This window comes from Lonchura striata, chromosome 22, assembly GCF_050655825.1.
Source record: "Lonchura striata isolate lonStrDom1 chromosome 22, ASM5065582v1, whole genome shotgun sequence".
Taxonomy (NCBI): domain Eukaryota; kingdom Metazoa; phylum Chordata; class Aves; order Passeriformes; family Estrildidae; genus Lonchura; species Lonchura striata.
In genome coordinates, this window is record NC_140724.1 from 1,226,248 (window position 1) to 1,252,209 (window position 25,962).

The window sequence follows — 25,962 nt, forward strand, 5'->3', positions numbered from 1 at the left end:
GGATGTTCCCAGGGGCCCCTTGCCCTAGGCTGGGACCTGAATGCAAAAAGTCCATAGATTGAAGAATGGACCCCAGAGAAAAGTTGTCCCCACATCAAAATTTTGCTGCCCTGATAGACCCAAGGGAGCCCTACAAACTGACATCAGCAACCTGGACTGGTGAGTTTTCTTTCCCAGGGAAAATAGCCAAAGGATGTGCCCAGGGGCCCCTGGGCCTGGGCTGGTGCCTGACTGCAAAAAGTCCCTACATCGAAGGATGAAACCCAGACCGACGTGGTCCCCTCATCAAACTTGTGCTGCCCTGATAGACCCAAGGGAGCCCTACAAACTGACATCAGCAACCTGGACTGGTGAGTTTTCTTTCCCAGGGAAAATGGCCAAAAGGTGTGCCCAGGGGCCCCTGGCCCCGGGCTGGGCCCTTACTGCAAACAATCCTTATATCGAAGGATGGATCACAAACTGAAATTGTCCCCTCCTGAAACGTGTGCTGCCCTGATAGGCCCATGGAAGCCCAATAAACTGACATCAGGAACCTGGACTGGTGAGTTTTCTTTCCCAGGGAAAATTGCTAAAGGATGTGCCCAGGGGCCCCTGGCCCTTGGATGGGTCCTGACAGCAAACAATCCTTATATCGAAGGATAGACCCCAGACTGCAGTTTTCCGCTCCTCAAACTTGTGCTGCCCTGATAGACCCAAGGGAGCCCTACCAACTGACATCAGCAACCTGGACTGGTGAGTTTTCTTTCCCAGGGAAAATGGCGAAAGGATGAGCCCAGGGGCCCCTGGCCCTGGGGATGGGCCCTGACTGCAAACAATCCTAATATCGAAGGATGGATCGCAGACTGATTGTCCCCTCCTGAAAATTTTGCTGCTCTGATAGAGCTAAGGGAGCGCTACAAACTGACAACAGGAACCTAGACTGGTGAGTTTTCTTTCCCAGGGAAAATTGCCAAAGGATGTGCCCAGTGGCCCCTGGCCCTGGACTGGTACCTGACGGCAATAAGTCAATACACCGAAGGATGTACGCCAGACCAAAGTTGTCCCCACATCAAACTTGTGCTGCCCTGATTGACCCAAGGGAGCCCAATAAACTGACATCAGGAACCTGGACTGGTGAGTTTTCTTTCCCAGGGAAAATGGCCAAAGGATGTGCCCAGGGGCCCCTGGCCCTGGGATGGGCCCTGACTGCAAACAATCCTTATATCGAAGGATGGACGCCAGAACAAAGTACTCCCCGCATCAAAATTTTCCTGCCCAGACCGTCCCAAGGGAGCCCAACAAACTGACATCAGGAACCTGGACTGGTGAGTTTCTTTCCCAGGAAAAATGGCCAAAGGTGTGCCCAGGGGCCCCGGGCCCTGGGCTGGAAACTGACTGCAAAAAATCCTTATATGGAAGGATGGACCCCAGACAGAAGTTGTCCCCTCCTCAAACTTGTGCTGCCCTGATAGTCGCAAGGGAGCCCAATAAACTGACATCAGGAACCTGGACTTGTGTGTATTCTTTCCCAGGGAAAATGGCCAAAGGATGAGCCCAAGGGCCCCTGGCCCTGGGGATGGGCCCTGACTGCAAACAATCCTTATATCGAAGGATGGATCGCAGACTGAAGTTGTCCCCTCCTGAAAATTGTGCTGCTCTGATAGAGCTAAGAGAGCGCTGCAAACTGACAACAGGAACCTAGACTGGCGAGTTTTCTTTCCCAGGGAAAATTGCCAAAGGATGTGCCCAGTGGCCCCTGGCCCTGGACTGGTGCCTGACGGCAATAAGTCAATACACCGAAGGATGAACGCCAGACCAAAGTTGTCCCCACATCAAACTTGTGCTGCCCTGATAGACCCAAGGGAGCCCTACAAACTGACATCAGCAACCTGGACTGGTGAGTTTTCTTTCCCAGGGAAAATGGCCAAAGGATGTGCCCAGGGGCCCCTGGCACTGGGCTCGGACCTGACTGCAAAGTATCCTTATATCGAAGGATGGACCCCAGACCGAAGTTGTCCCCTCCTCAAAGTTGTGCTGCCCTGATAGACCCAAGGGAGCCCTACAAACAGACATCAGGAAGCTGGACTTGTGAGTGTTCTTTCCCAGGGAAAATCGCCAAAGCATGTGCCCAGGGGCCACTGGCACTGGGTTGGGACCTGAATGGAGAAAATTCATATATCGATGCATGGACCCCGGACCGAAGTTGTCCCCTCCTCAAACTTGTTCTGCCCTGATAGACGCTAGGGAGACCTACAAACTGACATCAGGAACCTGGACTGGTGAGTTTTCTTTCCCAGGCAAAATGGCCAAAGGATGTACTTAGGGTCCCCTGCCCTCGGATGCGACCTGACTTCAAAAAGTCAATACATTTAAGGATAGACCCCAGACTAATGTTGTCCCCACCTCAAACTTTTGCTGCCCAGACAGTCCCAAGGGAGCCGTAGAAACTGACATCAGCAACCTGGACTGGTGAGTTTTCTTTCCCATGTAAAATGGCCAAAGGATGGGCCCAGGCGCCCCGGGCCCTGGGCTGGGCCACGACTTCAAAAAGTCAATAAATCGGGGGACGTACCCCAGATGGAAATTGTCTTCAGATCAAAAGTGTGCTTCCTTGATAGACCCAAGGGAGCCCTACAAACTGACATCAGGAACCTGGACTGGTGAGTTTTCTTTCCCAGGGAAAATGGCCAAAGGATGTGCCCAGGGGGCCCTGGCCCTTGCCTGCAACTTAACTCCAAAAAGGCAATACATCGAAGCATGGACCGCAGACCGAAGTTGTCCCAACCACAAACTTGTGCGGCCCTGATAGACCCAAGGGAGACCTACAAACTGACATCAGGAACCTGGACTGGTGAGTTTTCTTTCCCAGGGAAAACGGCCACTTTTACCAGGGGCCCCTGGCCCTGGGCTGGGACTTAACTGCAAAAAGTGAATACATCGAAGGATGGACCCTAGACCAAAGTACCCCCATATCAAAATTTTGCTGCCCAGACAATTCCAAGGGAGCCCTACAGACTGACATCAGGAACCTGGACTGGTGAGTTTTCTTTCCCAGGGAAAATGGCCAAAGGATGTACTTAGGGGCCCCTGGCCCTGGGAGGCGACCTGACTTCAAAAAGTCAATACAATGAAGGATAGACCCCAGACCGAAGTTGTCCCCACCTCAAACTTTTGCTGCCCAGACAGTCCCAAGGGAGCCCTAGAAACTGACATCAGCAACTTGACTGGTGTGTTTTCTTTCCCAGGGAAAATGGCCAAAGGATGTGCCCAGGAGCTCCTGGCCCTGGGCTGGGCATTGACTTCCAAAAGTCAATACATCGGAGGATGTACCCCAGATGGAAGTTGTCTTCAGATCAAAATTGTGCTGCCTTGATAGACCCAAGGGAGACCTACAAACTGACATCAGGAACCTGGACTGGTGCGTCGTCTTTCCCAGGGAAATGGCCAAAGGATGTTCCCAGGGGCCCCTTGCCCTAGGCTGGGACCTGAATGCGAAAAGTCCATAGATTGAAGAATGGACCCCAGAGAAAAGTTGTCCCCACATCAAAATTTTGCTGCCCTGATAGACCCAAGGGAGCCCTACAAACTGACATCAGCAACCTGGACTGGTGAGTTTTCTTTCCCAGGGAAAATAGCCAAAGGATGTGCCCAGGGGCCCCTGGGCCTGGGCTGGTGCCTGACTGCAAAAAGTCCCTACATCGAAGGATGAAACCCAGACCGACGTGGTCCCCTCATCAAACTTGTGCTGCCCTGATAGACCCAAGGGAGCCCTACAAACTGACATCAGCAACCTGGACTGGTGAGTTTTCTTTCCCAGGGAAAATGGCCAAAAGGTGTGCCCAGGGGCCCCTGGCCCCGGGCTGGGCCCTTACTGCAAACAATCCTTATATCGAAGGATGGATCGCAAACTGAAATTGTCCCCTCCTGAAACGTGTGCTGCCCTGATAGGCCCATGGAAGCCCAATAAACTGACATCAGGAACCTGGACTGGTGAGTTTTCTTTCCCAGGGAAAATTGCTAAAGGATGTGCCCAGGGGCCCCTGGCCCTTGGATGGGTCCTGACAGCAAACAATCCTTATATCGAAGGATAGACCCCAGACTGCAGTTTTCCGCTCCTCAAACTTGTGCTGCCCTGATAGACCCAAGGGAGCCCTACCAACTGACATCAGCAACCTGGACTGGTGAGTTTTCTTTCCCAGGGAAAATGGCGAAAGGATGAGCCCAGGGGCCCCTGGCCCTGGGGATGGGCCCTGACTGCAAACAATCCTAATATCGAAGGATGGATCGCAGACTGATTGTCCCCTCCTGAAAATTTTGCTGCTCTGATAGAGCTAAGGGAGCGCTACAAACTGACAACAGGAACCTAGACTGGTGAGTTTTCTTTCCCAGGGAAAATTGCCAAAGGATGTGCCCAGTGGCCCCTGGCCCTGGACTGGTACCTGACGGCAATAAGTCAATACACCGAAGGATGTACGCCTGACCAAAGTTGTCCCCACATCAAACTTGTGCTGCCCTGATTGACCCAAGGGAGCCCAATAAACTGACATCAGGAACCTGGACTGGTGAGTTTTCTTTCCCAGGGAAAATGGCCAAAGGATGTGCCCAGGGGCCCCTGGCCCTGGGATGGGCCCTGACTGCAAACAATCCTTATATCGAAGGATGGACGCCAGAACAAAGTACTCCCCGCATCAAAATTTTCCTGCCCAGACCGTCCCAAGGGAGCCCAACAAACTGACATCAGGAACCTGGACTGGTGAGTTTCTTTCCCAGGGAAAATGGCCAAAGGTGTGCCCAGGGGCCCCGGGCCCTGGGCTGGAAACTGACTGCAAAAAATCCTTATATGGAAGGATGGACCCCAGACAGAAGTTGTCCCCTCCTCAAACTTGTGCTGCCCTGATAGTCGCAAGGGAGCCCAATAAACTGACATCAGGAACCTGGACTTGTGTGTATTCTTTCCCAGGGAAAATGGCCAAAGGATGAGCCCAAGGGCCCCTGGCCCTGGGGATGGGCCCTGACTGCAAACAATCCTTATATCGAAGGATGGATCGCAGACTGAAGTTGTCCCCTCCTGAAAATTGTGCTGCTCTGATAGAGCTAAGAGAGCGCTGCAAACTGACAACAGGAACCTAGACTGGCGAGTTTTCTTTCCCAGGGAAAATTGCCAAAGGATGTGCCCAGTGGCCCCTGGCCCTGGACTGGTGCCTGACGGCAATAAGTCAATACACCGAAGGATGAACGCCAGACCAAAGTTGTCCCCACATCAAACTTGTGCTGCCCTGATAGACCCAAGGGAGCCCAATAAACTGACATCAGGAACCTGGACTGGTGAGTGTTCTTTCCCAGGGAAAATGGCCAAAGGATGTGCCCAGGGGGCACTGGCCCTCGCCTGCAGCTTAACTGCAAAAAGGCAATACATCGAAGCATGTACCCCAGACTGAAATTGTCCCTACCACAAACTTGTGCTGCCCTGATAGACCCTAGGGAGACCTACAAACTGACATCAGGAACCTGGACTGGTGAGTTTTCTTTCCCAGGGAAAATGGCCAAAGGTGTGCTCAGGGGCCCCTGGCCCTGGGCTGGGCCCAGACTGCAAACAATCCATATATCGAAGGATGGACCCCGGACCGAAGTATTCCCACCTCAAAGTTGTGCTGCCCTGATAGACCCAAGGGAGCCCAATAAACTGACATCAGGAACCTAGACTGGTGAGCTTTCTTTCCCAGGGTAAATGGCCAAAGGATGTGCCCAGGGGCCCCTGGCCCTGGGCTGCAACCTGACCTCAAAAAATCCTTATATAGAACGATGGACCGCAGACCGAAGTTGTCCCCTACTGAAACTTGTGCTGCCCTGATAGACCCAAGAGTGCCCTACAAACTGACATCAGGAACCTGGACTGGTGAGTTTTCTTTCCCAGGGAAAACGGCCACTTGTACTAGAGTCCCCATACCCTGGGCTGGGAGTTAACTGCAAAAAGTGAATACATCGAAGGATGGACCCCAAATCAATGCTCTCCCCACATCTAAATTTTGCTGCCCAGACCGTCCCAACGGAACCCAACAAACTGACATCAGGAACCTGGACTGGTGAGTTTTCTTTCCCAGGGAAAATGGCCAAAGGATGTGCCGATGGGCCCCTGGCCCTGGGCTGGGTCCTCACGACTAAAAGTCAATACATCGAAGGATGTATGCCTGACTAAAATTGTCCCCTCTTCAAACTTTTCCTGCCGAGACAGTCCCAAGGGTGCCCTAGAAACTGACATCAGGAACCTGGACTGGTGAGTTTTCATTCCCAGGCAAAATAGACAAAGGATGTGCCCAGGAGCCCCTGTCACTGCGCTGGGACCTGACTGTAAAATCGCCATATATCGAAGGATGGACCCCAGGCCGAAGTTGTCCCCACCTCAAACTTGTGCTGCCCTCATAGAGCCAACGAATCCCTACAAACTGACATCAGGAACCTGGACTGGTGAGTTTTCATTCCCAGGGAAAATGGCCAAAGGCTGTGCCCAGGAGCCCCGGGCCCTGGGCTGGGACAGGAGTCCAAAAAGTCAATACAGCGGAGGACGTACACCAGACGGAAGTTCTCTTCACCTAAAACTTGTGCTGCCTTGATAGATCCAAGCGAGCCCTAAAACCTAACATCAGGAACCTGTTCTGGTGAGTTTTCTTTCCCAGGGAAAATGGCCAAAGGATGTGCCCAGGGGCCCCTGGCCCTGGGCTGGACACTGACTGCAAATAATCCATATATCGAAGGATGGATCGCAGACTGAAGTTGTCCCCACCTCAAACCTGTGCTGCCCTGATAGACCCAAGTGAGCCCTACAAATAGACATCAGGAAGCTGGACTTGTGAGTGTTCATTTTCAGGGAAAATGGCCAAAGAGTGTGCCCAGGGGGCCCTGGCCCTCGCCTGCAACTTGACTGCAAAAAGTCAATACATCGAAGGATGGACCCCAAACCGAAGTTGTCCCTACCACAAACTTGTGCTGCCCTGATAGACCCAAGGGAGCCCTACAAACTGACATCAGCAACCTGGACTGGTGAGCTTCCTTTTCCAGGGAAAATGGCTAAATGATGTGCCCAGGGGCTCCTGGCCCTGGGCTGGGCCCTGACTGCAAAAAGTCCCTACATCGAACGATGAACCCCAGACCGATGTTGTCCCCACATCAAACTTGTGCTGCCCTGATAGACCCAAGGGGGCCCTACAAACTGACATCAGCAACCTGGACTGGTGAGTTTTCTTTCCCAGGCAAAATGGCCAAAGGTTGTGCCCAGGGGCCCCCCACCATGTGCTGGGACCATACTTCAAAAAGTCAATACATCGAAGGATGTGCGCCTGATAGAAGTTGTCCCCACCTCAAACTTGTTCCGCCCAGACAGTCCCAAGGGAGCCCTACAAACTGACATCAGGAACCTGGACTGGTGAGTTTTCTTTCCCAGGGAAAATGGCCAAAGGATGTGCCCAGGGGTCCCTGGCCCTGGGATGGGACCGGACTTCAAAATCTCCTTATATCAAAGAATGGACCCCAGACTGGATTTCTCCCGACTTCAAACTTGTGCTGCCCTGATAGACCCAAGGGAGCCCAACAAGCTGACATCCGGAACCTGGACTGGTGAGTTTTCTTTCCCAGAATAAAAGGCCAGAGTATGTGTCCAGGGGACCCTGGTACTGAGCAGGCGGCTTACTGCAAAACGTCCAAGCATCGAAGGATGTGTCCCAGACTGAAGTTGGCATCACCTCAAACTTGAGCTGCCCTGAGAGTCCCAATGGAGCCCTAACAACTGACATCAGGAAGCTGGACTGGTGAGTTTTCTTTCCCCGGGGATAGTGCCACAGTATGTGCCCATGGGCCCCTGGCCCTGAGCTGGCACCTGACTGTTAAAATCCTTATATCGACGGATGTGTCCCGGACTGAAATTGTCCCCACCTCAAACTTGTGCTGCGCTGACAGTCCAAACAGAACCCTACCAACTGACATCAGGAACCTGGACTGGTGAGTTTTCTTTCCCAGGGTATAGGGCTTTAGTTCGTTATCAGGATCCTCTGGTCCTGAGCAGCAGGTTGACCGTAAACAATACAAACATCGAAGGATGTGTCCCAGATCCAAGCTGCCCCCACCTCAATCTTGTGCTGCCCTGATAGACCCAAGGGAGCTCTACAATCTTACAAAAGGAACCTGGCCGGGTAAGATTTTTTTCCACGGGTAATGGGCCAGAGCTCCTGCCCAGGGCCCTCTGGCCATGAACTGTGTCCTGACTTCAATAAAAGAAACATCGAGCGATATTTCGAAGATGCCAGCTACACCCACCTCAAACTTGAGGTGTCCTTATAGTCCCATGGGTGCCCTACAAACTGACATCAGGGACCTGGACTGGTGAATTTTCTTTCCCAGGGTAAATGCTGGAGTTTGTCTTCAGGAGCAACTGTCCCTGAGAATGTGATTGACATTTAAATATCCAAACATCGAAGGATGTGTCTCAGACCCCAGCTGCTCCCACCTAAAACTTCTGCTGCACTGATACAACCAAGGGGGCCCTGCCAACTGACATCAGGAACCTGGACTGGTGAGTTTTCTTTCCCAGGGAAAAAGGCCAGACTATGTGCCCAGGGGTCCCTGGCCCTCAGCTGGTTTCTGACTTCAAAAAATCCAAACATCGAAAGATGTCTCGCAGACTGACATTTTCCCCACCTCAAACATTAGCTGCCTTGAGTGTCCCAAGGGAGCACTACAAACTGACATCAGGAAGCTGGACTGGTGAGTTTTCTTTCCAAGGGTAAAGTGCCAAAGTATGTGCCCAGGTGCCCCTGACAATGAGCTGGCGCCTTGCTGTAAAAAATCCAAACATCGAAGGATGTGTCCCAGACTGAAGTTGTCTCTACCTCAAACTTGTGCTGCGCTGACAGTCCCAACAGAGCCCTACAAACTGACATCAGGAACCTGGACTGGTGAGTTTTCTTTCCCAGGGAATAGGGCTTTAGTTCGTGCTCAGTACCCTCTGGTCCTGCGGAGCAGGTTGACCGTAAACAATACAAACATTGAAGGATGTGTCCCAGACCCAAGCTGCCCCCACCTCAATCTTGTGCTGCCCTGATAGACCCAAGGGAGCTCTACAATCTTACAAAAGGAACCTGGCCGGGTAAGATTTCTTTCCAGGGGTAATGGGGCAGAGCTCCTGCCCAGGGCCACCTGGCCATGAGCTGTGGCCTGACTTCAAAGAATCCAAGCATCGAGTGATGTTTTGAAGACACCAGCTACACCCACCTCAAACTTGAGCTGTCCTGATAGTCCCATGGGAGCCCTACAAACTGACATCAGGAACTTGGACTGGTGAGTTTTCTTTCCCAGGGTAAATGCTGGAGTTTGTCCCCAGGAGCATCTGGCCCTGAGAAGGTGACTGACATTTAAATATCCAAACATCGAATGATGTTTCCCAGACCACATCTGCCCCCACCTCAATCTTTTGCTACCCTGACAGTCTCAAGGGACCCGTACATACTGACATCAGGAACCTGGACTGGTGAGTTTTCTTTCCCAGGGAAAAAGGCCAGAGTATATGCCTAGGGGCACCTGACACTGAGCTGGCGGCTGACTTCAAGAATTCCAAACCTTGAAGGATGTGTTCCATACCCCAGCTACCCCCACCTGAAACTTGTGCTGCCCTGATAGTCCCCAGGCAGCCCTACAAGCTGACATCAGGGACCTGGACTGGTGAGTTTTCTTTCCCAGAGAAAAGAGCCAGAGTTCGTATCCAGGGCCTTTTTCCCCAGAGTGGATGTTTGACTTACGAAAATCCAAACATCAAAGGATGTATCCCAGACCACAACTGTTCGTACCTCAAACTTGTGCTGCGCTGACAGTCCCAACAGAGCCCTACCAACTGACATCAGGAACCTGGACTGGTGAGTTTTCTTTCCCAGGGAATAGGGCTTTAATTCATTCTCAGGACCCTCTGATCCTGAGCGGCTGGCTGTCTGTAAACTCTACAAACATCGAAGGATGTGTCCCAGATCCCAGCAATTCCCACCTTAAACTTTTGCTACCTTGACTTTCTTTCTTTCTTTCTTTCTTTCTTTCTTTCTTTCTTTCTTTCTTTCTTTCTTTCTTTCTTTCTTTCTTTCTTTCTTTCTTTCTTTCTTTCTTTCTTTCTTTCTTTCTTTCTTTCTTTCTTTCTTTCTTTCTTTCTTTCTTTCTTTCTTCCTTCCTTCCTTCTTTCTTTCTTTCTTTCTTTCTTTCTTTCTTTCTTTCTTTCTTTCTTTCTTTCTTCCTTTCTTTCTTCCTTTCTTTCTTCCTTTCTTTCTTTCTTTCTTTCTTTCTTTCTTTCTTTCTTTCTTTCTTCCTTTCTTCCTTCCTTCCTTCCTTCCTTCCTTCCTTCCTTCCTTCCTTCCTTCCTTCCTTCCTTCCTTCCCTCCCTCCCTTCCTTCCTTCCCTCCCTCCCTTCCTTCCTTCCCTCCCTCCCTTCCTTCCCTCCCTCCCTTCCTTCCCTCCCTTCCTTCCCTCCCTTCCTTCCCTCCCTTCCTTCCCTCCCTTCCTTCCCTCCCTTCCTTCCCTCCCTTCCTTCCCTCCCTTCCTTCCCTCCCTTCCTTCCCTCCCTTCCTTCCCTCCCTTCCTTCCCTCCCTTCCTTCCCTCCCTCCCTTCCTTTCTTTCTTTCTTTCTTTCTTTCTTTCTTTCTTTCTTTCTTTCTTTCTTTCTTTCTTTCTTTCTTTCTTTCTTTCTTTCTTTCTTTCTTTCTTTCTTTCTTTCTTTCTTTCTTTCTTTCTTTCTTTCTTTCTTTCTTTCTTTCTCTTTTGTCCCTGAAAAATTTCTAAAAATCACTGGAAGAAAGGGTCCCAATGATACCAGTGAGATTGACAATGATCATTCACCACACGGTGAGGAACACAAAGCTACTAAATTCCTTCAAGAAGCCCAGCTCTAGTAGCTAAATTCCCGAATAACTCCTGAATTCACAGGCTTGGGTGGAGAATCATTATTTTCTTCCTCCTGTCACCTTTGTGACAGCTACACCAACCTTTCCTATCCTTTTAATAATCTGTATTGGGCCAAATTTCCACATTTCTTTTTTTGGAACCTGCCTGCATCTGATCTGGAGCTGTGCTGGAACTGATGAAATTTGGAATTGCCACAGAATTGCTTCTGTTGTTGGTTTATTAATGTTTGGGATTTGTTTGCGTTTCAATCACAAGTGACTTGTGGGAAGAGCAAATCTTCCTCAAGGCATTTTATATCTGGTTAAGTTTGATTTCTGCTGAGTTTGTTTTGTCCAGTGCCCAGGGGATGCTTAAGGGCTCTGGTTTTGGTTTGGCCCTAATTTTCTTCTGATTTGTCTTTATCACTTAAAAATACCTGAAAAGTTACAAAAAAGAATATTGACCAGGGATATCAAAAGTCCCACCATTTAAGAGGTATTTGAGGTGGAATTTATGTTTTGGCAACATAATGGATTTGTGAGTTCTTGGGGGATATCTGGTAGTGTTCTCCGTATCTTTGCATTCCAAATGCCAAGGTGGATTTGTCTGTCATTTCAAAATTACTCAATCCCACTTGAAACCCCTCAATCTTACCCTGAAATTGCTCAATCCCACCTCAAAATGGCTGGTTCCCGCCTCAGTCCCATGCCAAAATTACTCAATTCCACAGCCTCTAGGGTGAGATGGGGTTGGAAGTTGATTGGGATAAGTGAGATCCAAATTTGAGGTTGTGGGGTCAGGATTGTGTGGGGCTGGGTGGTTGTGATTTATTTTGATAGTAAATAAAACTTTCAGAATTATTGTTTTCTGTCCTATTAATTTTCTGTCAGTTCTGGTTTGCTTTTCAGAGTGCCACTTTCTCAGCTGATTTTGTCTGTAACCTCCTATTCCAGACTGAAAAGTAAGACTTGTTCTATTTGCCATCTGTATGGCAGCTGTCCTGTGTTAAGTGGGCAGTTTTTCCTTATCTCTTCCACAATCAATTCTCCCTCAGGGGAGACATCTGCTGATAACGGGCAATTGAATGTCACAGCATGACTGATAAGAACTATAACATCCCATTGTGAGATGCTCTGCCCAGAGGGAGGAGCCAAACATTCCTACCTGCATCTAGTCTTGAGATTCTGGTCCACTAACACAGCTTTTTCTGGGCTGGATTTTCCCAGAGAAACAGCTGTCTCTTCCTCTTCAGAGGAAGACACCCTTTTCTACAGGATCACTTCTCCAACAGAACCACGCCTGACACTGCAAGAGGACTGCAGCCACAATTCCAATTGGACTGCAGCAAACACCCTGTCCAACAGAGTGTCAGAATGTATTCTGACTCTGTCAGTGTTGTTTTAGTTTACTGCATTGTTTATTTTATCTTATTATTTTCTTTCCTAATAAAAAACTGTTATTTCCACTCCCATATTTTTACCTGAGAGCCCCCCTAAATTTCAAATTTATAACAATTCAGAAAGAAAGAGTCTACATTTTTCCATTTCAGGGGTGGCTCCTGCCTACTTTAGCAGACACCAGCCTTCCAATCCAAAACACCTTCTTTCTCTCCTGCCTTCGTTTGCCTGCTCTGTTTGTCTCCCTTGACCCAGGGCAGCTCCCACCAAAGGCCTTGCCTTGATTTAATTCCCAATGCAGGAGCTGCAACAACCACGGATGAAGTTATGAAGGCTGGCAGTGAAATGCTACTGTAAGATCTTGCTCCACTTGGCTTTTGGCTCTCCCATAAGTGCTTTGCCTTCAAGGGCAGGAACATATTTTCCTGGCTGGGAACTGGAATTCCAGCCCCTGGGAGCCTGTGCCATGGATCCCAGAGGGGCATTCCCGAGGCTCCCAGGGTGCTGCTCCTTGTTCCTGCCGTGCCTCCCAAGGAGCTGTGCAGGGCAGGGGACAAGGTGCAGCAGCTGTGTTGGTGCTGCAGTACCATAAGGGCCTCTGATTCCATGAGTTTCCACACTGCCAACAGTGGTTCCTGGCCTCCCATGATGCCCTGCTGTGTCCCCATGGATATTTGGTGTCATGAAGTTCTTCAGTGTCACAATGGCCACCTTGCTCCATGAGTTTCTGCAGTGTCCAAATGGCCTCCTTGGATGGGCAGTGTCACCAAGGACTATTGGCTCCATGCAGCCCCACTGGGTCACCATGGACTCCTTGGTTCCATGAGGTTCTGGGGGTGTCTCCATGGTCTCCTTGGATCCACAGTGTCACAATGGACCACTGGATCCACCTGGCCCTGCTGTGTCACCATGGCCCCTTGGTTCCATGGGACCCCAGGGTCACAATTGACTCCTTGCTTTCATGTTGCCCCCTCAGAGCCAAAATGGCCCCTTTGTTCCATGGGGAACACAAAAGATTTATAGAAACATTGAGAAAATCCTGCTTAACACACCTAGGAACATCTGTTTGCATTCTAAAGAGAGGTTAAAGATGAGGATGGCACCAGCAGCTTCCATCTGCAACAGAGATTCAGGGAAAGGACTGAGAAAGAGAATCCAGCTGGGAGACTCAGAGAATTCTGCTTCCAGAGATCATTTCTGGTCACATTGTCCCTTGTAGAAAGGTGACACCATTCCAGGCAGCCTGTACTGAGCAGGTGGCTCCTGAGTGGGGCTTGTTGTTTAAGGAAACTTGCTCAAGCTTTTCCATTCTTTCTTTCCCAACAGGAAAACTTCTCCTGGGCCTGTGTGCAGGCAGAGCCCTGAGGAGAGCAGGTGGGACACGGTGCAATGGGCTGGGACATGGAGCTGCAGAGCTCAGGGACAAGGTTCTGCTGCAGGGCACAGGGATGTCAGTGCCAGCTGGGCGATGTCAGACATGGTGAGGCTGGGGGTGAGGAGCAGCTTGTCAAACAGGGCCAGCCCTCAGGGGGCTCATTCTTCTACATGCCCAGACCTCCTAAGGAGAACTTCAGTGTCAAGATCACCTGGGGAATACTTCCATCAGCTCTTCTCTGAACTGGGAAATGAAAAAAATACCCCTTTGAAGAAAAAAAGGTCATGAGGTGCACTTGGAAATCTTCCTCCTTAACAGAACCCCAAACTGGCTCCAATCAGCTGCACAAGCCCTGGAGACTTGCAGACAATTGAAGGAAGACAAAGCACCCCTGAGGGCTTTCTGTATTTTAATGATTCCCCCCATGGTGGATTTGGGGCTTAGTCCAGGACCCTCAGGTACTGAGAGAAGGCTGAAGAAGCTGCTCAAGGAGTCAGGAGCAAAACTCCAGGTCCCTTGGAGCATCACTGGGCCCCACTGAGGGCAGGGACTGCCAAAAGCTTCCCAGGGACTGGAGAGAGCAGATCCTCGAGGCCAGGACTACAGGGAGCCCAAGGCTCAGAGCAGGGAACTGCAATGCTGAGCAAGGCCTGGGCTGGCTGGGGGAAGCAGAAACGCCAAGCCCTGAGCCCAGCCTGGCACAGCAGGGCCTGTCCCTCATGGTGGCTTGGGGCTCTTTGTGGGGCAGGGGGATGTGAGGGACAGCAAGGACAAATGTCACAAACCTGTGTGACCCTCCAGATCCTCAAGGAACCAAGGGGCCTGTGTGACACCGCGGGAAGTTGTGGAACCAAGGGGATCATTGTGGCCCTGTTGGGCTCATGGAATCAAGGGGCCAGGGTGATACTGTGGGGCCTCATGGAAACAAAAGGCCATTGTGAGCCTGCAGGGCTGTAACACCCCAGAGCACTGAAATGCTGGGGGTCACCAAAGGTTCCTTTACTTGAGTTTGGTGCACAGGAGAAACACCAACCAGATATTCTCACCAAGGCCAGATGCAAAGGATATTCTTGGTAGGAAGGGACCCACAAGGATCATCAAGTCCAATTCTTTAGTGAATGGCCAAACAGAGACTGAACCCACTGCCTCAGTGATACCAGCACCATGGTCTAACCAACAGAGCTAAGAGGTCAAAATGAGACAAAATTTTAGTGGCAAAATATAGACAATCAAGGAACTTTGGCAAAGGGTTTTACACAACGTCCGCTTCAACATAAAACTCTTATCATAGCATTGACTTCATTAACTTAGATCATTTCACCTAAAAACTTTTAACCCTTAAGATGCTAAGTTACCCAAAATAGTTCCAGGTAAGTAGGATTAGAAAGAGGAGAAATAGAGAACATCCGAAAGGCAGAAGATCTATAGAGAGATGCACAGAGGCACAAACTGCTTGGGTTCCAGCATCACCAACAGAGGAACCCCAGGAGAAGGCAGGATCCAGACCATGGGCTGGCCTCATGCTCCAGCTTTTAACCCCCTGGGCCTCCATGGACCCGCCCCTGGGGTGGGACTGCCAAGTGATTGAGCAATCAGAATCAGGGTAGGCACCAGCTGCTCTGTGATTGACAGCTTAGCCAATCAGAGCTGGGTTGACACTGCCCCTGCTGTGTGATTGACAGTTCTGCCAGGCCAGGGCTGGGGGCGGGGCTCTGTCCCACCACAAACCAAGGCCTGACCCACCCCTGGCCCCACCTGGGCATTCCGAGCATTTCAAGGTGTCTCAGGACATCGATCTCATCCAGCCTCTGACAGCAACCATGGTGACACTGTGGAACCTCATGGAACCATGGGTCAGTTGTGACAATGCAGGTCCAAGGACACCAGGGTGACACTGCAGAACCTCATGGAGCCAAGGGGCCATGGTGACACTGTGCTGTCTCATGGAATCAAGGAGACCAGTGTGGAACTCAGTGACCCCAAGGAACCAAGGGTCCATGGTGACCTTGTGCTGCCCACAGTGTCACAGAGGAGCCGTTGTGAAACAGTGAGTGCGTACGGAGCTGAGGGGCCACTGTGACACATCAGGACTTTGTGGAACCACAAAGCCATTGTGACATTTCAAGGCCTCATGGAAGCACAGGGCCATTGTGACACTGCAGGGCCTGATGGAACAGAGGAAACCATTGTGACAATGTGGGGTCCCATGAAACCAAGGGAAAATGGAACAGGTCTGGCTGGCTGGGCCTCTGGGGTCCACCTGACAGGTCCAGCTGACCTTGGCATGTTGATGGATGCTTCTCATCTGTTCCTGAAGCCCTGGAGCTCTGTGCTTTCCTTCCTATGGGAGAGAACTGTCCTTCTCCTCCAGGGGCCTATAGCCAAAACTAGGATACCTTCTCCAAATTTCCTTATATTGCAAGGATTGTTTCCAGATTAAATCTGCCAGGAGAGACAGCTCTGGCTGCCTTGAACACCCAGGGGCCACCTCTCATCTGCCTTTCAAACACTGGGACCATGTGCTTTTCTTTCTTATGAGAAAAAAACATCTATCTCGACCAGGCACCCATAGAATTCCCTATATCCAAGGATAGCTCCCAGACAAAAGCTTCCAGGGGACACAAGCCTGTCTGTCCTTGGCTTCCTGAGGGCTGGTACTCATCTGCCTCTGAAAAACTGGGACTCTGTGCTTTCCTTCTTAGAAAAAAACCTCATTTTCCTGTCTATGTGCTTATGGCCGTAAGTGAGATTCCACCTCCAAGATGCCCTGTGTTCAAGTACAGCCCCTAGACAAAAGGTGCCAGGAGAGACAGGTTTGGCTGGCTTGGCCTAAGGGTGGCCACCTCTCATCTTTTCCAGAACACTTGGACTTTGCACTTCTCTTTCCTATAGAAAAAAAATCATTCATCCTGTCTAGGCGCCCATGGCCAAAACTGGAATTCCACCTCCAAAACTCCAAGCATCCAAGGATTACTCCCAAGTGAAATCAGCTAGGAGAGACAGGTCTGGCAGCCCTTGGCCTCTTGGGGGCTGCCTCTCATCTGCCTTTGAAACACTGGGGCTCTGTGCTTTCCTTCCTATGGAAAAGAGCCCTCCTTCTTATCTACACAGAAATGGCCAAAACTGGGGTTTCACCTCCAAAATTCCCTATATCCAAGAGTTGATCCCAGAGAAAATCTGCCAGTACTGACAAGTCTGGATGGCCTTGGCCTCTGGTGGCTGCCTCTGCCACACTGGGGCTCAGTTCTTTTCTTCCCATGGAGATCACTGTAACACTGTGGGGACATCATGGAACCAAAGGGATCATTGTGGCACCACTGGAACCCATGGAACCAAGGGGCCATGGTGACACCACAGGGCTTCATGGGCCCAGAGACCATTATGACTCTGTGGGGCCTGATGGAACCATGGAGACTATTCCGACCCTTCAAGGCCTCATGTCAACAAGGGGGCATTGTGACACCTCAGGGCCTCCTGGAAGCAAGGGACCATTGGGACACTGTGGGGCCCCATGGAACTGAGGGAACATGGATCAGGTCTGGCTGGCTTGGCCTCCCAGCAGCCACCTGACAGGTCTGGCTGATGTTGGAATGTCAAAGGCTGCCTCTCATCAGCTCCTGGAGCACTGGGGCTCTGTGCTCTGCTTTGTATAGAGAAGAACCCTCCATCCATTCAGATGCTCGTTGCCAAAACTGGTATTCACCCTAAAACATTTCCTATATTCAAGGGTATCTCCCAGAAAAAAACCTGCCAGCTCTACTCTACCTGGCCTCTGGTGGTCACCCCTCATCTGCCCCTGAATCACTGGGGCTCTGTTCCTTCCTTCCTGTGGAAAAGAACCGGCCTTCATGTCCAGGGACCATGGCCAAATTAGAATTTGTCCTCCTAAATTCGATAGATCCAAGGATTGCTCCCAGACAAAAGCACCCAGGACAGACAGGTCTGGCTGTCCCTTTGATCTGGTGATTTTCTTAGACTCTGAGCTGAATATTTTCATTTAAAAATACCTTGGAGAGGGCTCAGAGATCTCCCAAGGTGGTATTTTGGGGCCATGGGCACATGACCACTACATATGGACAAAGGAGCTCTGTGCTCTGTGCTGCTGTGGTGGTTTTGCATCACAGAAGTGATGTCCTGAGAGAAGCTGCTTGCAGTTTCCTCTTTGTCTGAAAAAAAAAAAAAAATCAGTAATTAGCTTTGAGAATTGAAAATCTGTTAAACCACTAAGGAAACTGCAGACGCCTCTGTGCAGACACAAGTTACAGATGAGAAAGTCTGGTTGGGTGCGGGAGGGTCACGCTCCAGCACGGTGTGGGTGGAGGGAGGCAGAGATCTCTGAAGCTTGGTCTTGGGGAAAGAGGTTTATTGGGGGTGCAGGAAGGCTCGAGCTTTGTGCTCTCAGGCATAGCACGTGGCCGGGCTTAAGAGGACGGGGGAGGGGAGAGACAAACGGAGGGTTTAGGAGAGGGGAAGCCCCAGGAGGGGAGGGAGAGGTTCCAAGAGAGGGGGAGAGGTCCAAGAGGGGGAAAGGTCCAAGAGGGGGAAGGAGTTCTAAGAGGGGGGAGAGGTTCCAAGAGTGGGGAGAGGTTCCAAGAGGGGGGAGAGGTTCCAAGAGACCGCATGGCCCCTCGGAGCCCCTTTATCAGGGGCTCCCAGGTGGGCCGGGACAAGGCATGAGCCAATGGGGTTACAGACACTAATGGGGCAGGTACAGAGGTGTGGGATGAGCCATGCATCTTTTGGGGGGTGGGATGGAACAGTCCATTTCACTCCAGGATTCATCCAAAGGCAGAAGTGACATCCGGCTAGATGAGAGAACAATCATATCTATCTATCATTTGCAACAGTTTGGTCTCTTTCCCAGAGCCCGGCTGGGTTCACGGAACCATCTGCAGCCCCAGGCAGATACTGACTCTGCCAGTGCTGCCATCCTCCCTCCAGTGAGAGAAAAGGACACAGGGCAGGCACACAGAGGAGCAACATAAAGACACTGAGGACAGTGAAGAGGAAGTTGAGTCCCAGATGGGAGGGATGAGGAGATGCCTTGATCTTGGGGCTGAAATCCTCTGGTAAAGGTGTGGAGAAAGATGTCATTGATACATCAGACTCTCTTTTTCTCTATAATGCATTGAAAAGTATGAGGAGATGACTTGTTCAGCAAAGGTCTTCATGCCAAAATAAGGAAATATTGAAGTAGCTGTGATCCCAGGAGAAGTTAGAACAGACAAAGAGAACAGAGTGATGAGACCCTGTACCCTCAGGGAGACAAGAAGACCTCTGTTCCCAGAGGTCAGAAATAGATTAAGAGAACCTTTGCTTTTAAACAGCTCATCTTTAAACTAAGACATGGCCCATGAACACAGCTGTGGGAAAGGCTGTGAAAAAATGGCAGGGACTTCACAATTGCAGATTTTTCCAGGCAGCTTCAATTAATGGAAATGAAAAGCCATGAGATAACAGTTTTCTTGTGGAGAAGTCTCTGTAACATTAACAAGAGGAACTTCTCTCCCTAAGTGAATTGAAGAAAGACTATTCTAGAGGTGGAAAACTGACTGAAAATTATAGGTTTTGTCTGTTTACATTGTCTGGTTGTATGGAGAGAGGAAATGTGTTTTGAAAGATTTATTCTGATCCTTGTTACACTTTCTATCAGTTACTGTTAATAAACTTTTCTTTATACATTTTTGAAGTTTTGATCCCACTTTGCCTTTCTCCAAACCCTACCTCACAGCAAGAAATGAGTAAGTATATGCTAGTGAGTGCACTGGTAATTAGCCAACACTGAACCCACCACACTAATTGATGCATTTGCTGAAAAATCTCAAATTGGTGAACCAAAATCACTACAGAAACTTCCTGATGAACCGCCCCATACAAGAGGGAAATCAAGGCAGAGCCATGGTTTGCCAGAACTTGCTTGATCCTAATGAGCCTTGTGGTGCATTTGGAGCTGTGCCCTGGAACCTCAGGGCCTGAGAGGAGACGGCACAAACCTTTACAGGAGTCAGAGCCAGAGGTAGCACCTAAAGTGTCTCAAAACATTAAAATGACCCACTGAGGTCCATCCGCAACACAGACTGCTTATGGACTCCTTGGAGGAGAGAACTGGAGGCCAGGATGGCACAAAAACCTCTCAGAGACCTAAAATGGCACAAAAACCTCTCAGTGTTAGAAAGGAAAATCCAAAGTACCTCACAGAAGCTGAGTATCTCAGAGTATTAAGCCCCACTGAGTGTCTGTACAAAGCTCTCAAGGGACTCCTTAAAGCAGGTAATTGGGGCCATGATTGCACAAACCTCTCACAGAGTCTGTATCAAAAGGGAAACACCAAGTACCTTAAAATAACTGAAGTACCTTGAAGCATTAATGAGCCCACTGAGTGTTGTTCCTGACAAAGCCTCTCCAGGGACTAATTACAGCAGATAATTGGAGGCCAGTATTGCACAAAGCTCTCAGAGACTCCAAGGCAAAAGCAAAAGCCAAACTCCTTTGGAAAACCTGCAGTCCCTGGGAGCATGAAGGAGCCCCCAGGGCCATTCCTGACCAAGGCTCCCCAGGGACTCCTTCCAGCAGATCCTTGAGGCCACTGGGATATGGGCTAGGGGGGGATGCTGAGGGCAGGACCAGGGGGTGACAGTGCCCAGCCTGGCTGAGGCTGTGCCAGGAGGCCCCAGGGCCTAAGGACAAGGTGTCTCCTCACAGCCCTTGGTGGCACAGACCCTGCTGTGCCCCAGGGCACCAAGACTTGGCTTCTCTTTGTCCCCACCTGTCATCAGTGCCTCCAGTTCTCTGCTCTGCCTGGGGCCTGGGGACACTTTCTCAGTTGTGTCCCTCAGTGGGACCCATTAAAAGTCCAAGAAACTTTGGAGTTGGGTTCTGACTTGGAGTTCTGGAGAGGTTTCTGCAGCTCCCTCTCAGGGCCTGATGTTCAGGGCCTGAGCACAAAGCCCCAGAGGGTCATTAAAGACCTTGTGCTGTGTCTGTGCTGCTGAGCTGGGCCGGGCTCCTGGCACAGATCCTGGTAACCAAGGAGAGCTTCAAAAGCACATTTCTCTTGCTGAGCAGCTCTTCTCCCAGCCCAGCAGGGCTGGAGCACTGCCTGCAGCCAGCCTGGGTACAGCACAGAGGCACAGAGAGCTTCCATCAGTCAGAGCTGGGAAGGGGCTGAGAGGTGCCTGGGGCAGAATCCCTGACAGACCTTGGCACAGGAACCTCTAGCTGCAGGACAATGCAGCTGCAGCTCCTGGAGTGATCTCCTAAAGCTGGAACATCCCAATGCCCAGAGACTCTGTGAGTACAACTCTGAGCATTTCTGGTGCAGGGGAGTTGAAATGTGCATGAAGCTCTGATATGCTGAGGGGTTCTGATCAGTCATAGAATTTTCCCAAGACAAGGATTTTGATAAAAATGAGGAAATTACCTAAGAATTTGTATTCAGTTTCCTACTATTGGATAGTGGCAGGGATGGGGGGATAAATATTAAAGGTGTTTTGAATTTTGACAAGCACCTGAGATATCTGAACTGTTCTTTTAGTAATCAATAGGGTCACAGGAGATCCCTAATGTACTTTCAGCCACTCTGCCCATGAACAGCACCAACATCACCTTTGCTGGACCTATAAGCTCAGTCTGAGCTGTCCTTTCTCCAAGCTCCAAACAGAACCTGCCCCCAGCCAGTGCCCTGCAAACAGGCAGGGTTCTGTCAGGCCAAGGAGAGTGCACAGAGATTTGGGGTCTGGGAGTGCTGGCAGGGAGAGATCAGGCACAGGGAAATAACTGCAGGAGGAAAATCTCCAGGAAGCAGAGAGAAGATCAGGGAAGGAGAGAAAACTAAACCCAGAAGTGCTGAGGCAGGGAGAGTTTAGAGATGTCCAGAGGATCCCCTCCAGTGCAGCCCCTCCCTCTGCACAAGTCCCCTCCCTCCTGTGCCCCCAGCCAAGCCTCTGCCCTCAGGGCCGGGGCTCCAAGGCGTGCAGCCCCTCCTGTGCAGGCAGAGCTGCAGCAGAGCCGTGGGGCAGCTCTGCAGCCCCGGGCCCAGTTCCCTCTGCAGAGCACAGGGCTGGGACCAGCTGCCCGGCACTGGGGGCTCTGGCAGGGGGCACAGCTGGCTCAGGGTGACACAGCTGTCCCCAGTGTCTGGCTCTGGGCAATGCTGGCAGTGCAGCGAGGGAAGGAGCTGCATCTCCCTTCATACAGTGCCATCAGAAGGACACTTGGAAGTCTCCCTCAGATTTCAGTCCAAGCTGGGAGCTTCAATCCAGGGTGCAAACCTGTCCTAGAGCATCTCTGAGTTATAAGATTGATGGGGAAAGGCAGAGGAGTTGTGGCACTGAAAATGCTGCTGGGTTGGTGAAATGAGTAACATGAGTCCTTGGCTCCAAATGTGGAACTGGGCTGTGGTGGATCCATCTGCTTTCAGCTGTACCTGGGGGTATCTTAGGGAAATGTGGGAAGCTGATCACCCTCCCCTGGGGAAAGGTTAAACTCAGAGAAATTCTGAACAGTTCAGAATGTCAGATAATCTCCCCTCACTCTCCACTCATTGCTTTGCCTCACAGAACATGCTCTGTTCCTGCTAAGTGCAGCAGAAATGCTGAGGAATTCTGATTTCTAAGAATATGAGAACAGATATAGGGGAGCTTATGAAGAAAATCCCATAACTGTTCAACGGAAAAGGGCGTCCGTGTGTGTTCCAGGGGAGTGTGTTGTAGAAATGGCTTTGATTTTGGTTCTACATATCTCCTTAACTCTTCATTGTCATTTTCTCCATGAACAGGTGCCTATGTGCAGCCACAGCAAATGTCCAACAGCAGCTCCATCAGACACTTCCTCCTGCTGGCACTGGCAGACATGTGGCAGCTGCAGCTCCTGCACTTCTGCCTCTTCCTGGGCATCTCCCTGGCTGCCCTCCTGGGCACCGGCCTCATCATCAGCGCCGTAGCCTGCGGCCACCACCTGCACATGCCCATGTTCTTCTTCCTGCTCAACCTGGCCCTCAGCGACCTGGGCTCCATCTGCACCACTGTCCCCAAAGCCCTGCACAATTCCCTCTGGGACACCAGCACCATCTCCTACACAGGATATGCTGCAGATCTCTTTTCCTTTCTGATCTTCATCTCAGCAGAGTTTTCCCTCCTGACCATCATGTGCTACAACTGCTACGTGTCCATCTGCAAACCCTTGCACTACGGGACCCTCCTGGGCAGCAGAGCTTGTGCCCACATGGCAGCAGCTGCCTGGGCCAGTGCCTTTCTCAATGCTCTGCTGCAAACAGCCAATACATTTTCCCTGCCCCTGTGCCACGGCAATGCCCTGGGCCAGTTCTTCTGTGAAATCCCACAAATCCTCAAGCTCTCCTGCTCCAAATCCTATCTCAGAGAACTTGGACTCATTGTGTTTTCCATCTGTTTAGCATTTGGTTGTTTTGTGTTCATTGTTTTCTCCTATGTGCAGATCTTCAGTGCTGTGCTGAGGATCCCTTCTGAGCAGGGATGGCACAAAGCCTTTTCCACCTGCCTCGCTCACCTGGCCATGGTCTCCCTGTTCCTCAGCACTGCCATGTTTGCATACCTCAAATCCTCCTCTATATCCTCCTCATCCCTAGATCTGGCCCTGTCATTTCTGTACTCGGTGGTGCCTCCAGCCCTGAATCCCCTCATCTACAGCCTGAGGAACCAGGAGCTCAAGGCTGCAGTGAGGAGACTGATGACTGGATGCTTTCAGGGACCTTAAACTGCTGGACAATTTCTGCCAATCACTTGTAAAAAAAGAAATTTTTTATTCTCCATGTTGGCTTCATTTAGTGGTTTTTTCCTTGTTTTACTTTTTTCATATTGTTCTCAATAAATAAATAAATAATTTTTTTTTTGTCATTGTCTTCAGCTTCTTTGTGCCCACAGACTGTGTCAATGAGGGGCTGCCCTCTTGGTGCCTTTTAAGGAACTCAAGCATCTCCCAGCAGAGTTTTCTGCAGAGATGCCCTTTTGCTGCCTTCTCTGGAGCTGCAGCAGCAATGTCTGTGTGCAGAGCTGGGGGCAGATCAGTGCTGGCACAGCAGCTGTGCCCAGGAGCAGCAGCACTTGGTGCTGCCAGTGCTGCTCCCGTGGCCCTGCCCCACTGCCCTGGTGTCCCTGGTGTTGCTGCAGGGCCTGAGTGCTCTCGGGGCCGGGCACAGTCCTGGGGGTGGCAGGGCCGGGGCTGCTGCAGGGACAGGCCATGGGCACTGCTGGGGCAGCGCTGATGCCTCAGGCCAGGGCCTGGGGGCTCCAGCCTCCTTGCCCAGGCTCTCTCAAGAACACGGCCAGGCCAATGCTCAGCACAGAAAACCCCCGTGAGCAGCCCCAGGCTGGCCGTGGGCAGGCTGGGGGCAAACAGCACGGCTGGTGCTCTGCAAGGGCCCTGGGGGAGACGGGAAGGAGCAGCAGAGCAGGGGCTGATCCATCCCCAGTGCGCTGCACAGCCCAGGGCAGCGTCCCAGAGTGCCCTCATGGAGCTGCCAACAACATCCCCCCTCTGCATCCCTGGCCTCTCCCCCAGCTCACAGAGGTGCCGCATCCTTGCAGGCACAGACACGGCAGCACTGGCTCAGCAGCCCCTGTTTGCATTGCACACAGCAGGTGGGAGCACCCCGTGCTGGTGCTGTGGGGACGTGAACCAGAGGGAGCACAAATGCCATCAGCCCCTGGGGCCAGGAAGGGCTGGGGGACGCCAGGGAAACCACTCAGCTTTGTCCTGGCCTCTGCAGTCAGCCAGAAAGTTTGTTCCCATCAGCTGGGAGTTTCCTGTCCCACTGCAGACGCTGCTGCTCAGAGCCAGGGCTGCCTGGCAGCCACCCCCAAACTGCCCTGAGCATTTCCTTGGCTTCACCTTTGCTTTCCTTCCTCTTCCTGCTACAGATTTCTTCCTCTTGCCCACCCCTGTTCCCTCCCCTGCAAACAGCCCATCCCTGTTTGCCCTTTTCTCTCTGGCCCCACTCCCCATTGCAGTTCCTGACTTGGCACCATGGGAACATCCCTTGGGGAGCAGGATCATCCCACAAGTGCTGCAGGAATTGTCTGCAGGCTCCTGCAGTGCCTGGTGCTGCTCCCTTGCCAGAGGCACCCCAGGCCAGGGGGGCATATCTGGGCTGCTGTGTCTGGCTGTGGGGCTCCCTGTTCTGGGCAGCGAGGAGGAGCTGCAGAGGCTCTGCAGGACTGACAGGATGGGCTTTGGGGCTGTGAGGAGAAGCTGAGGGACCTGGGCTGCTGGAGCTTCTGAAGAGGAGGTCCAGGGCTCCTCCTGCAACTGCTCCAAAGGTGGATTCAGAGAATCGCAGAATCAGCAAGTCTAAAAAATACTTTGGAAATCATCAAGTCCAAGCTGTGCCCTGACACTGCCTTGTCTCCCCTGAGCCTCCTCTTCTCCAGGATCAACAACCCCAGCTTTTTCAGCCACTCCTCACAGGACTTGCGCTCCACATGCCTCACCAACCTTGTTGCCCTTCTCTGGACATGCTCCAGCCCCTCCATGTCCTTCCTAAATTGGGGGGGCCCAGAACTGGACACAGCACTCAAGGTGCTGCCTATGCAGTGCCCAGCACAGGGGAAGAATCACTGCCCTGCACCTTCTTAGTCACCTGGGCACACAGCTGGCTCACGTCCAGCCTGCTGTCCATCAGTCCCTGCAGGTCCCTTTCTGCCTGGCTGCTGTCCAGCCACTCTGTCCCCAGCCTGTAGTGCTGCAGGGGTTGTTGTGGCCAAAGTGCAGGACCCGGCACTTGGACTTATTAAGCCTCACCTTGTTGGATTTGGGCCCTGGATGCAGCCTGTCCAGGGCCCTCTGCAGAGCCCTCCTACCCTCCAGCAGATCAACACTCCCAGACAACTTGGTGTCACCACAGTTCCATGAGGCCTCAGAGTGTTCCAATGGTCTCCATGACTCCATGAGGCCTCCCAGTGTCACAATGTCCCTTTAGTTCCATGGGACCCCTTGGTGTCACAAAGTCCCTTGGATCCTTGGGCCCTGCAGTGTCACAATGTCACTGTGTTCCCCAAGGCCCTGCAGTGTCACAGTGGATCCTTGCTTCCATGAGGTTTGGCAGGGCAGCAATGCTCTCCCTGGTCCCACAGTGTCACAAAGGCCTCTTGGTCCCAAGGGACACTGTCAGTCTGTGGTGGTGGCAGGCACAACTTTCCCTGGGAGTGTTTTGTGCTAACGGGCAGGAGCCATGGGGGCCCCAGCTCGCACACACACACACACACAGAGCAGCTCGGCAGTGAGGACACGGGAGGGCCCAGGCATGGAGCTCCAACGAGGGTTTATCAG

General features: G+C 51.5%; 1 protein-coding gene across 1 annotated transcript; it reads left to right on the forward strand.

The window, feature by feature from the left end:
• Nucleotides 1-20,945: 20,945 nt before the first annotated feature.
• Nucleotides 20,946-23,935, forward strand: LOC110473385 (olfactory receptor 14C36-like). The gene has a single exon (XM_021535867.3). The coding sequence runs from the start codon at nt 22,459-22,461 to the stop codon at nt 23,389-23,391; it is 933 nt and encodes a 310-aa protein (XP_021391542.2). The 5' UTR covers nt 20,946-22,458; the 3' UTR covers nt 23,392-23,935.
• Nucleotides 23,936-25,962: the final 2,027 nt, after the last annotated feature.

What these genes read in the sequence shown, in the direction of transcription:
- LOC110473385 (XM_021535867.3), top strand. Translation starts at nt 22,459, where the DNA reads ATGTCCAACAGCAGCTCCATCAGACACTTCCTCCTGCTGGCACTGGCA.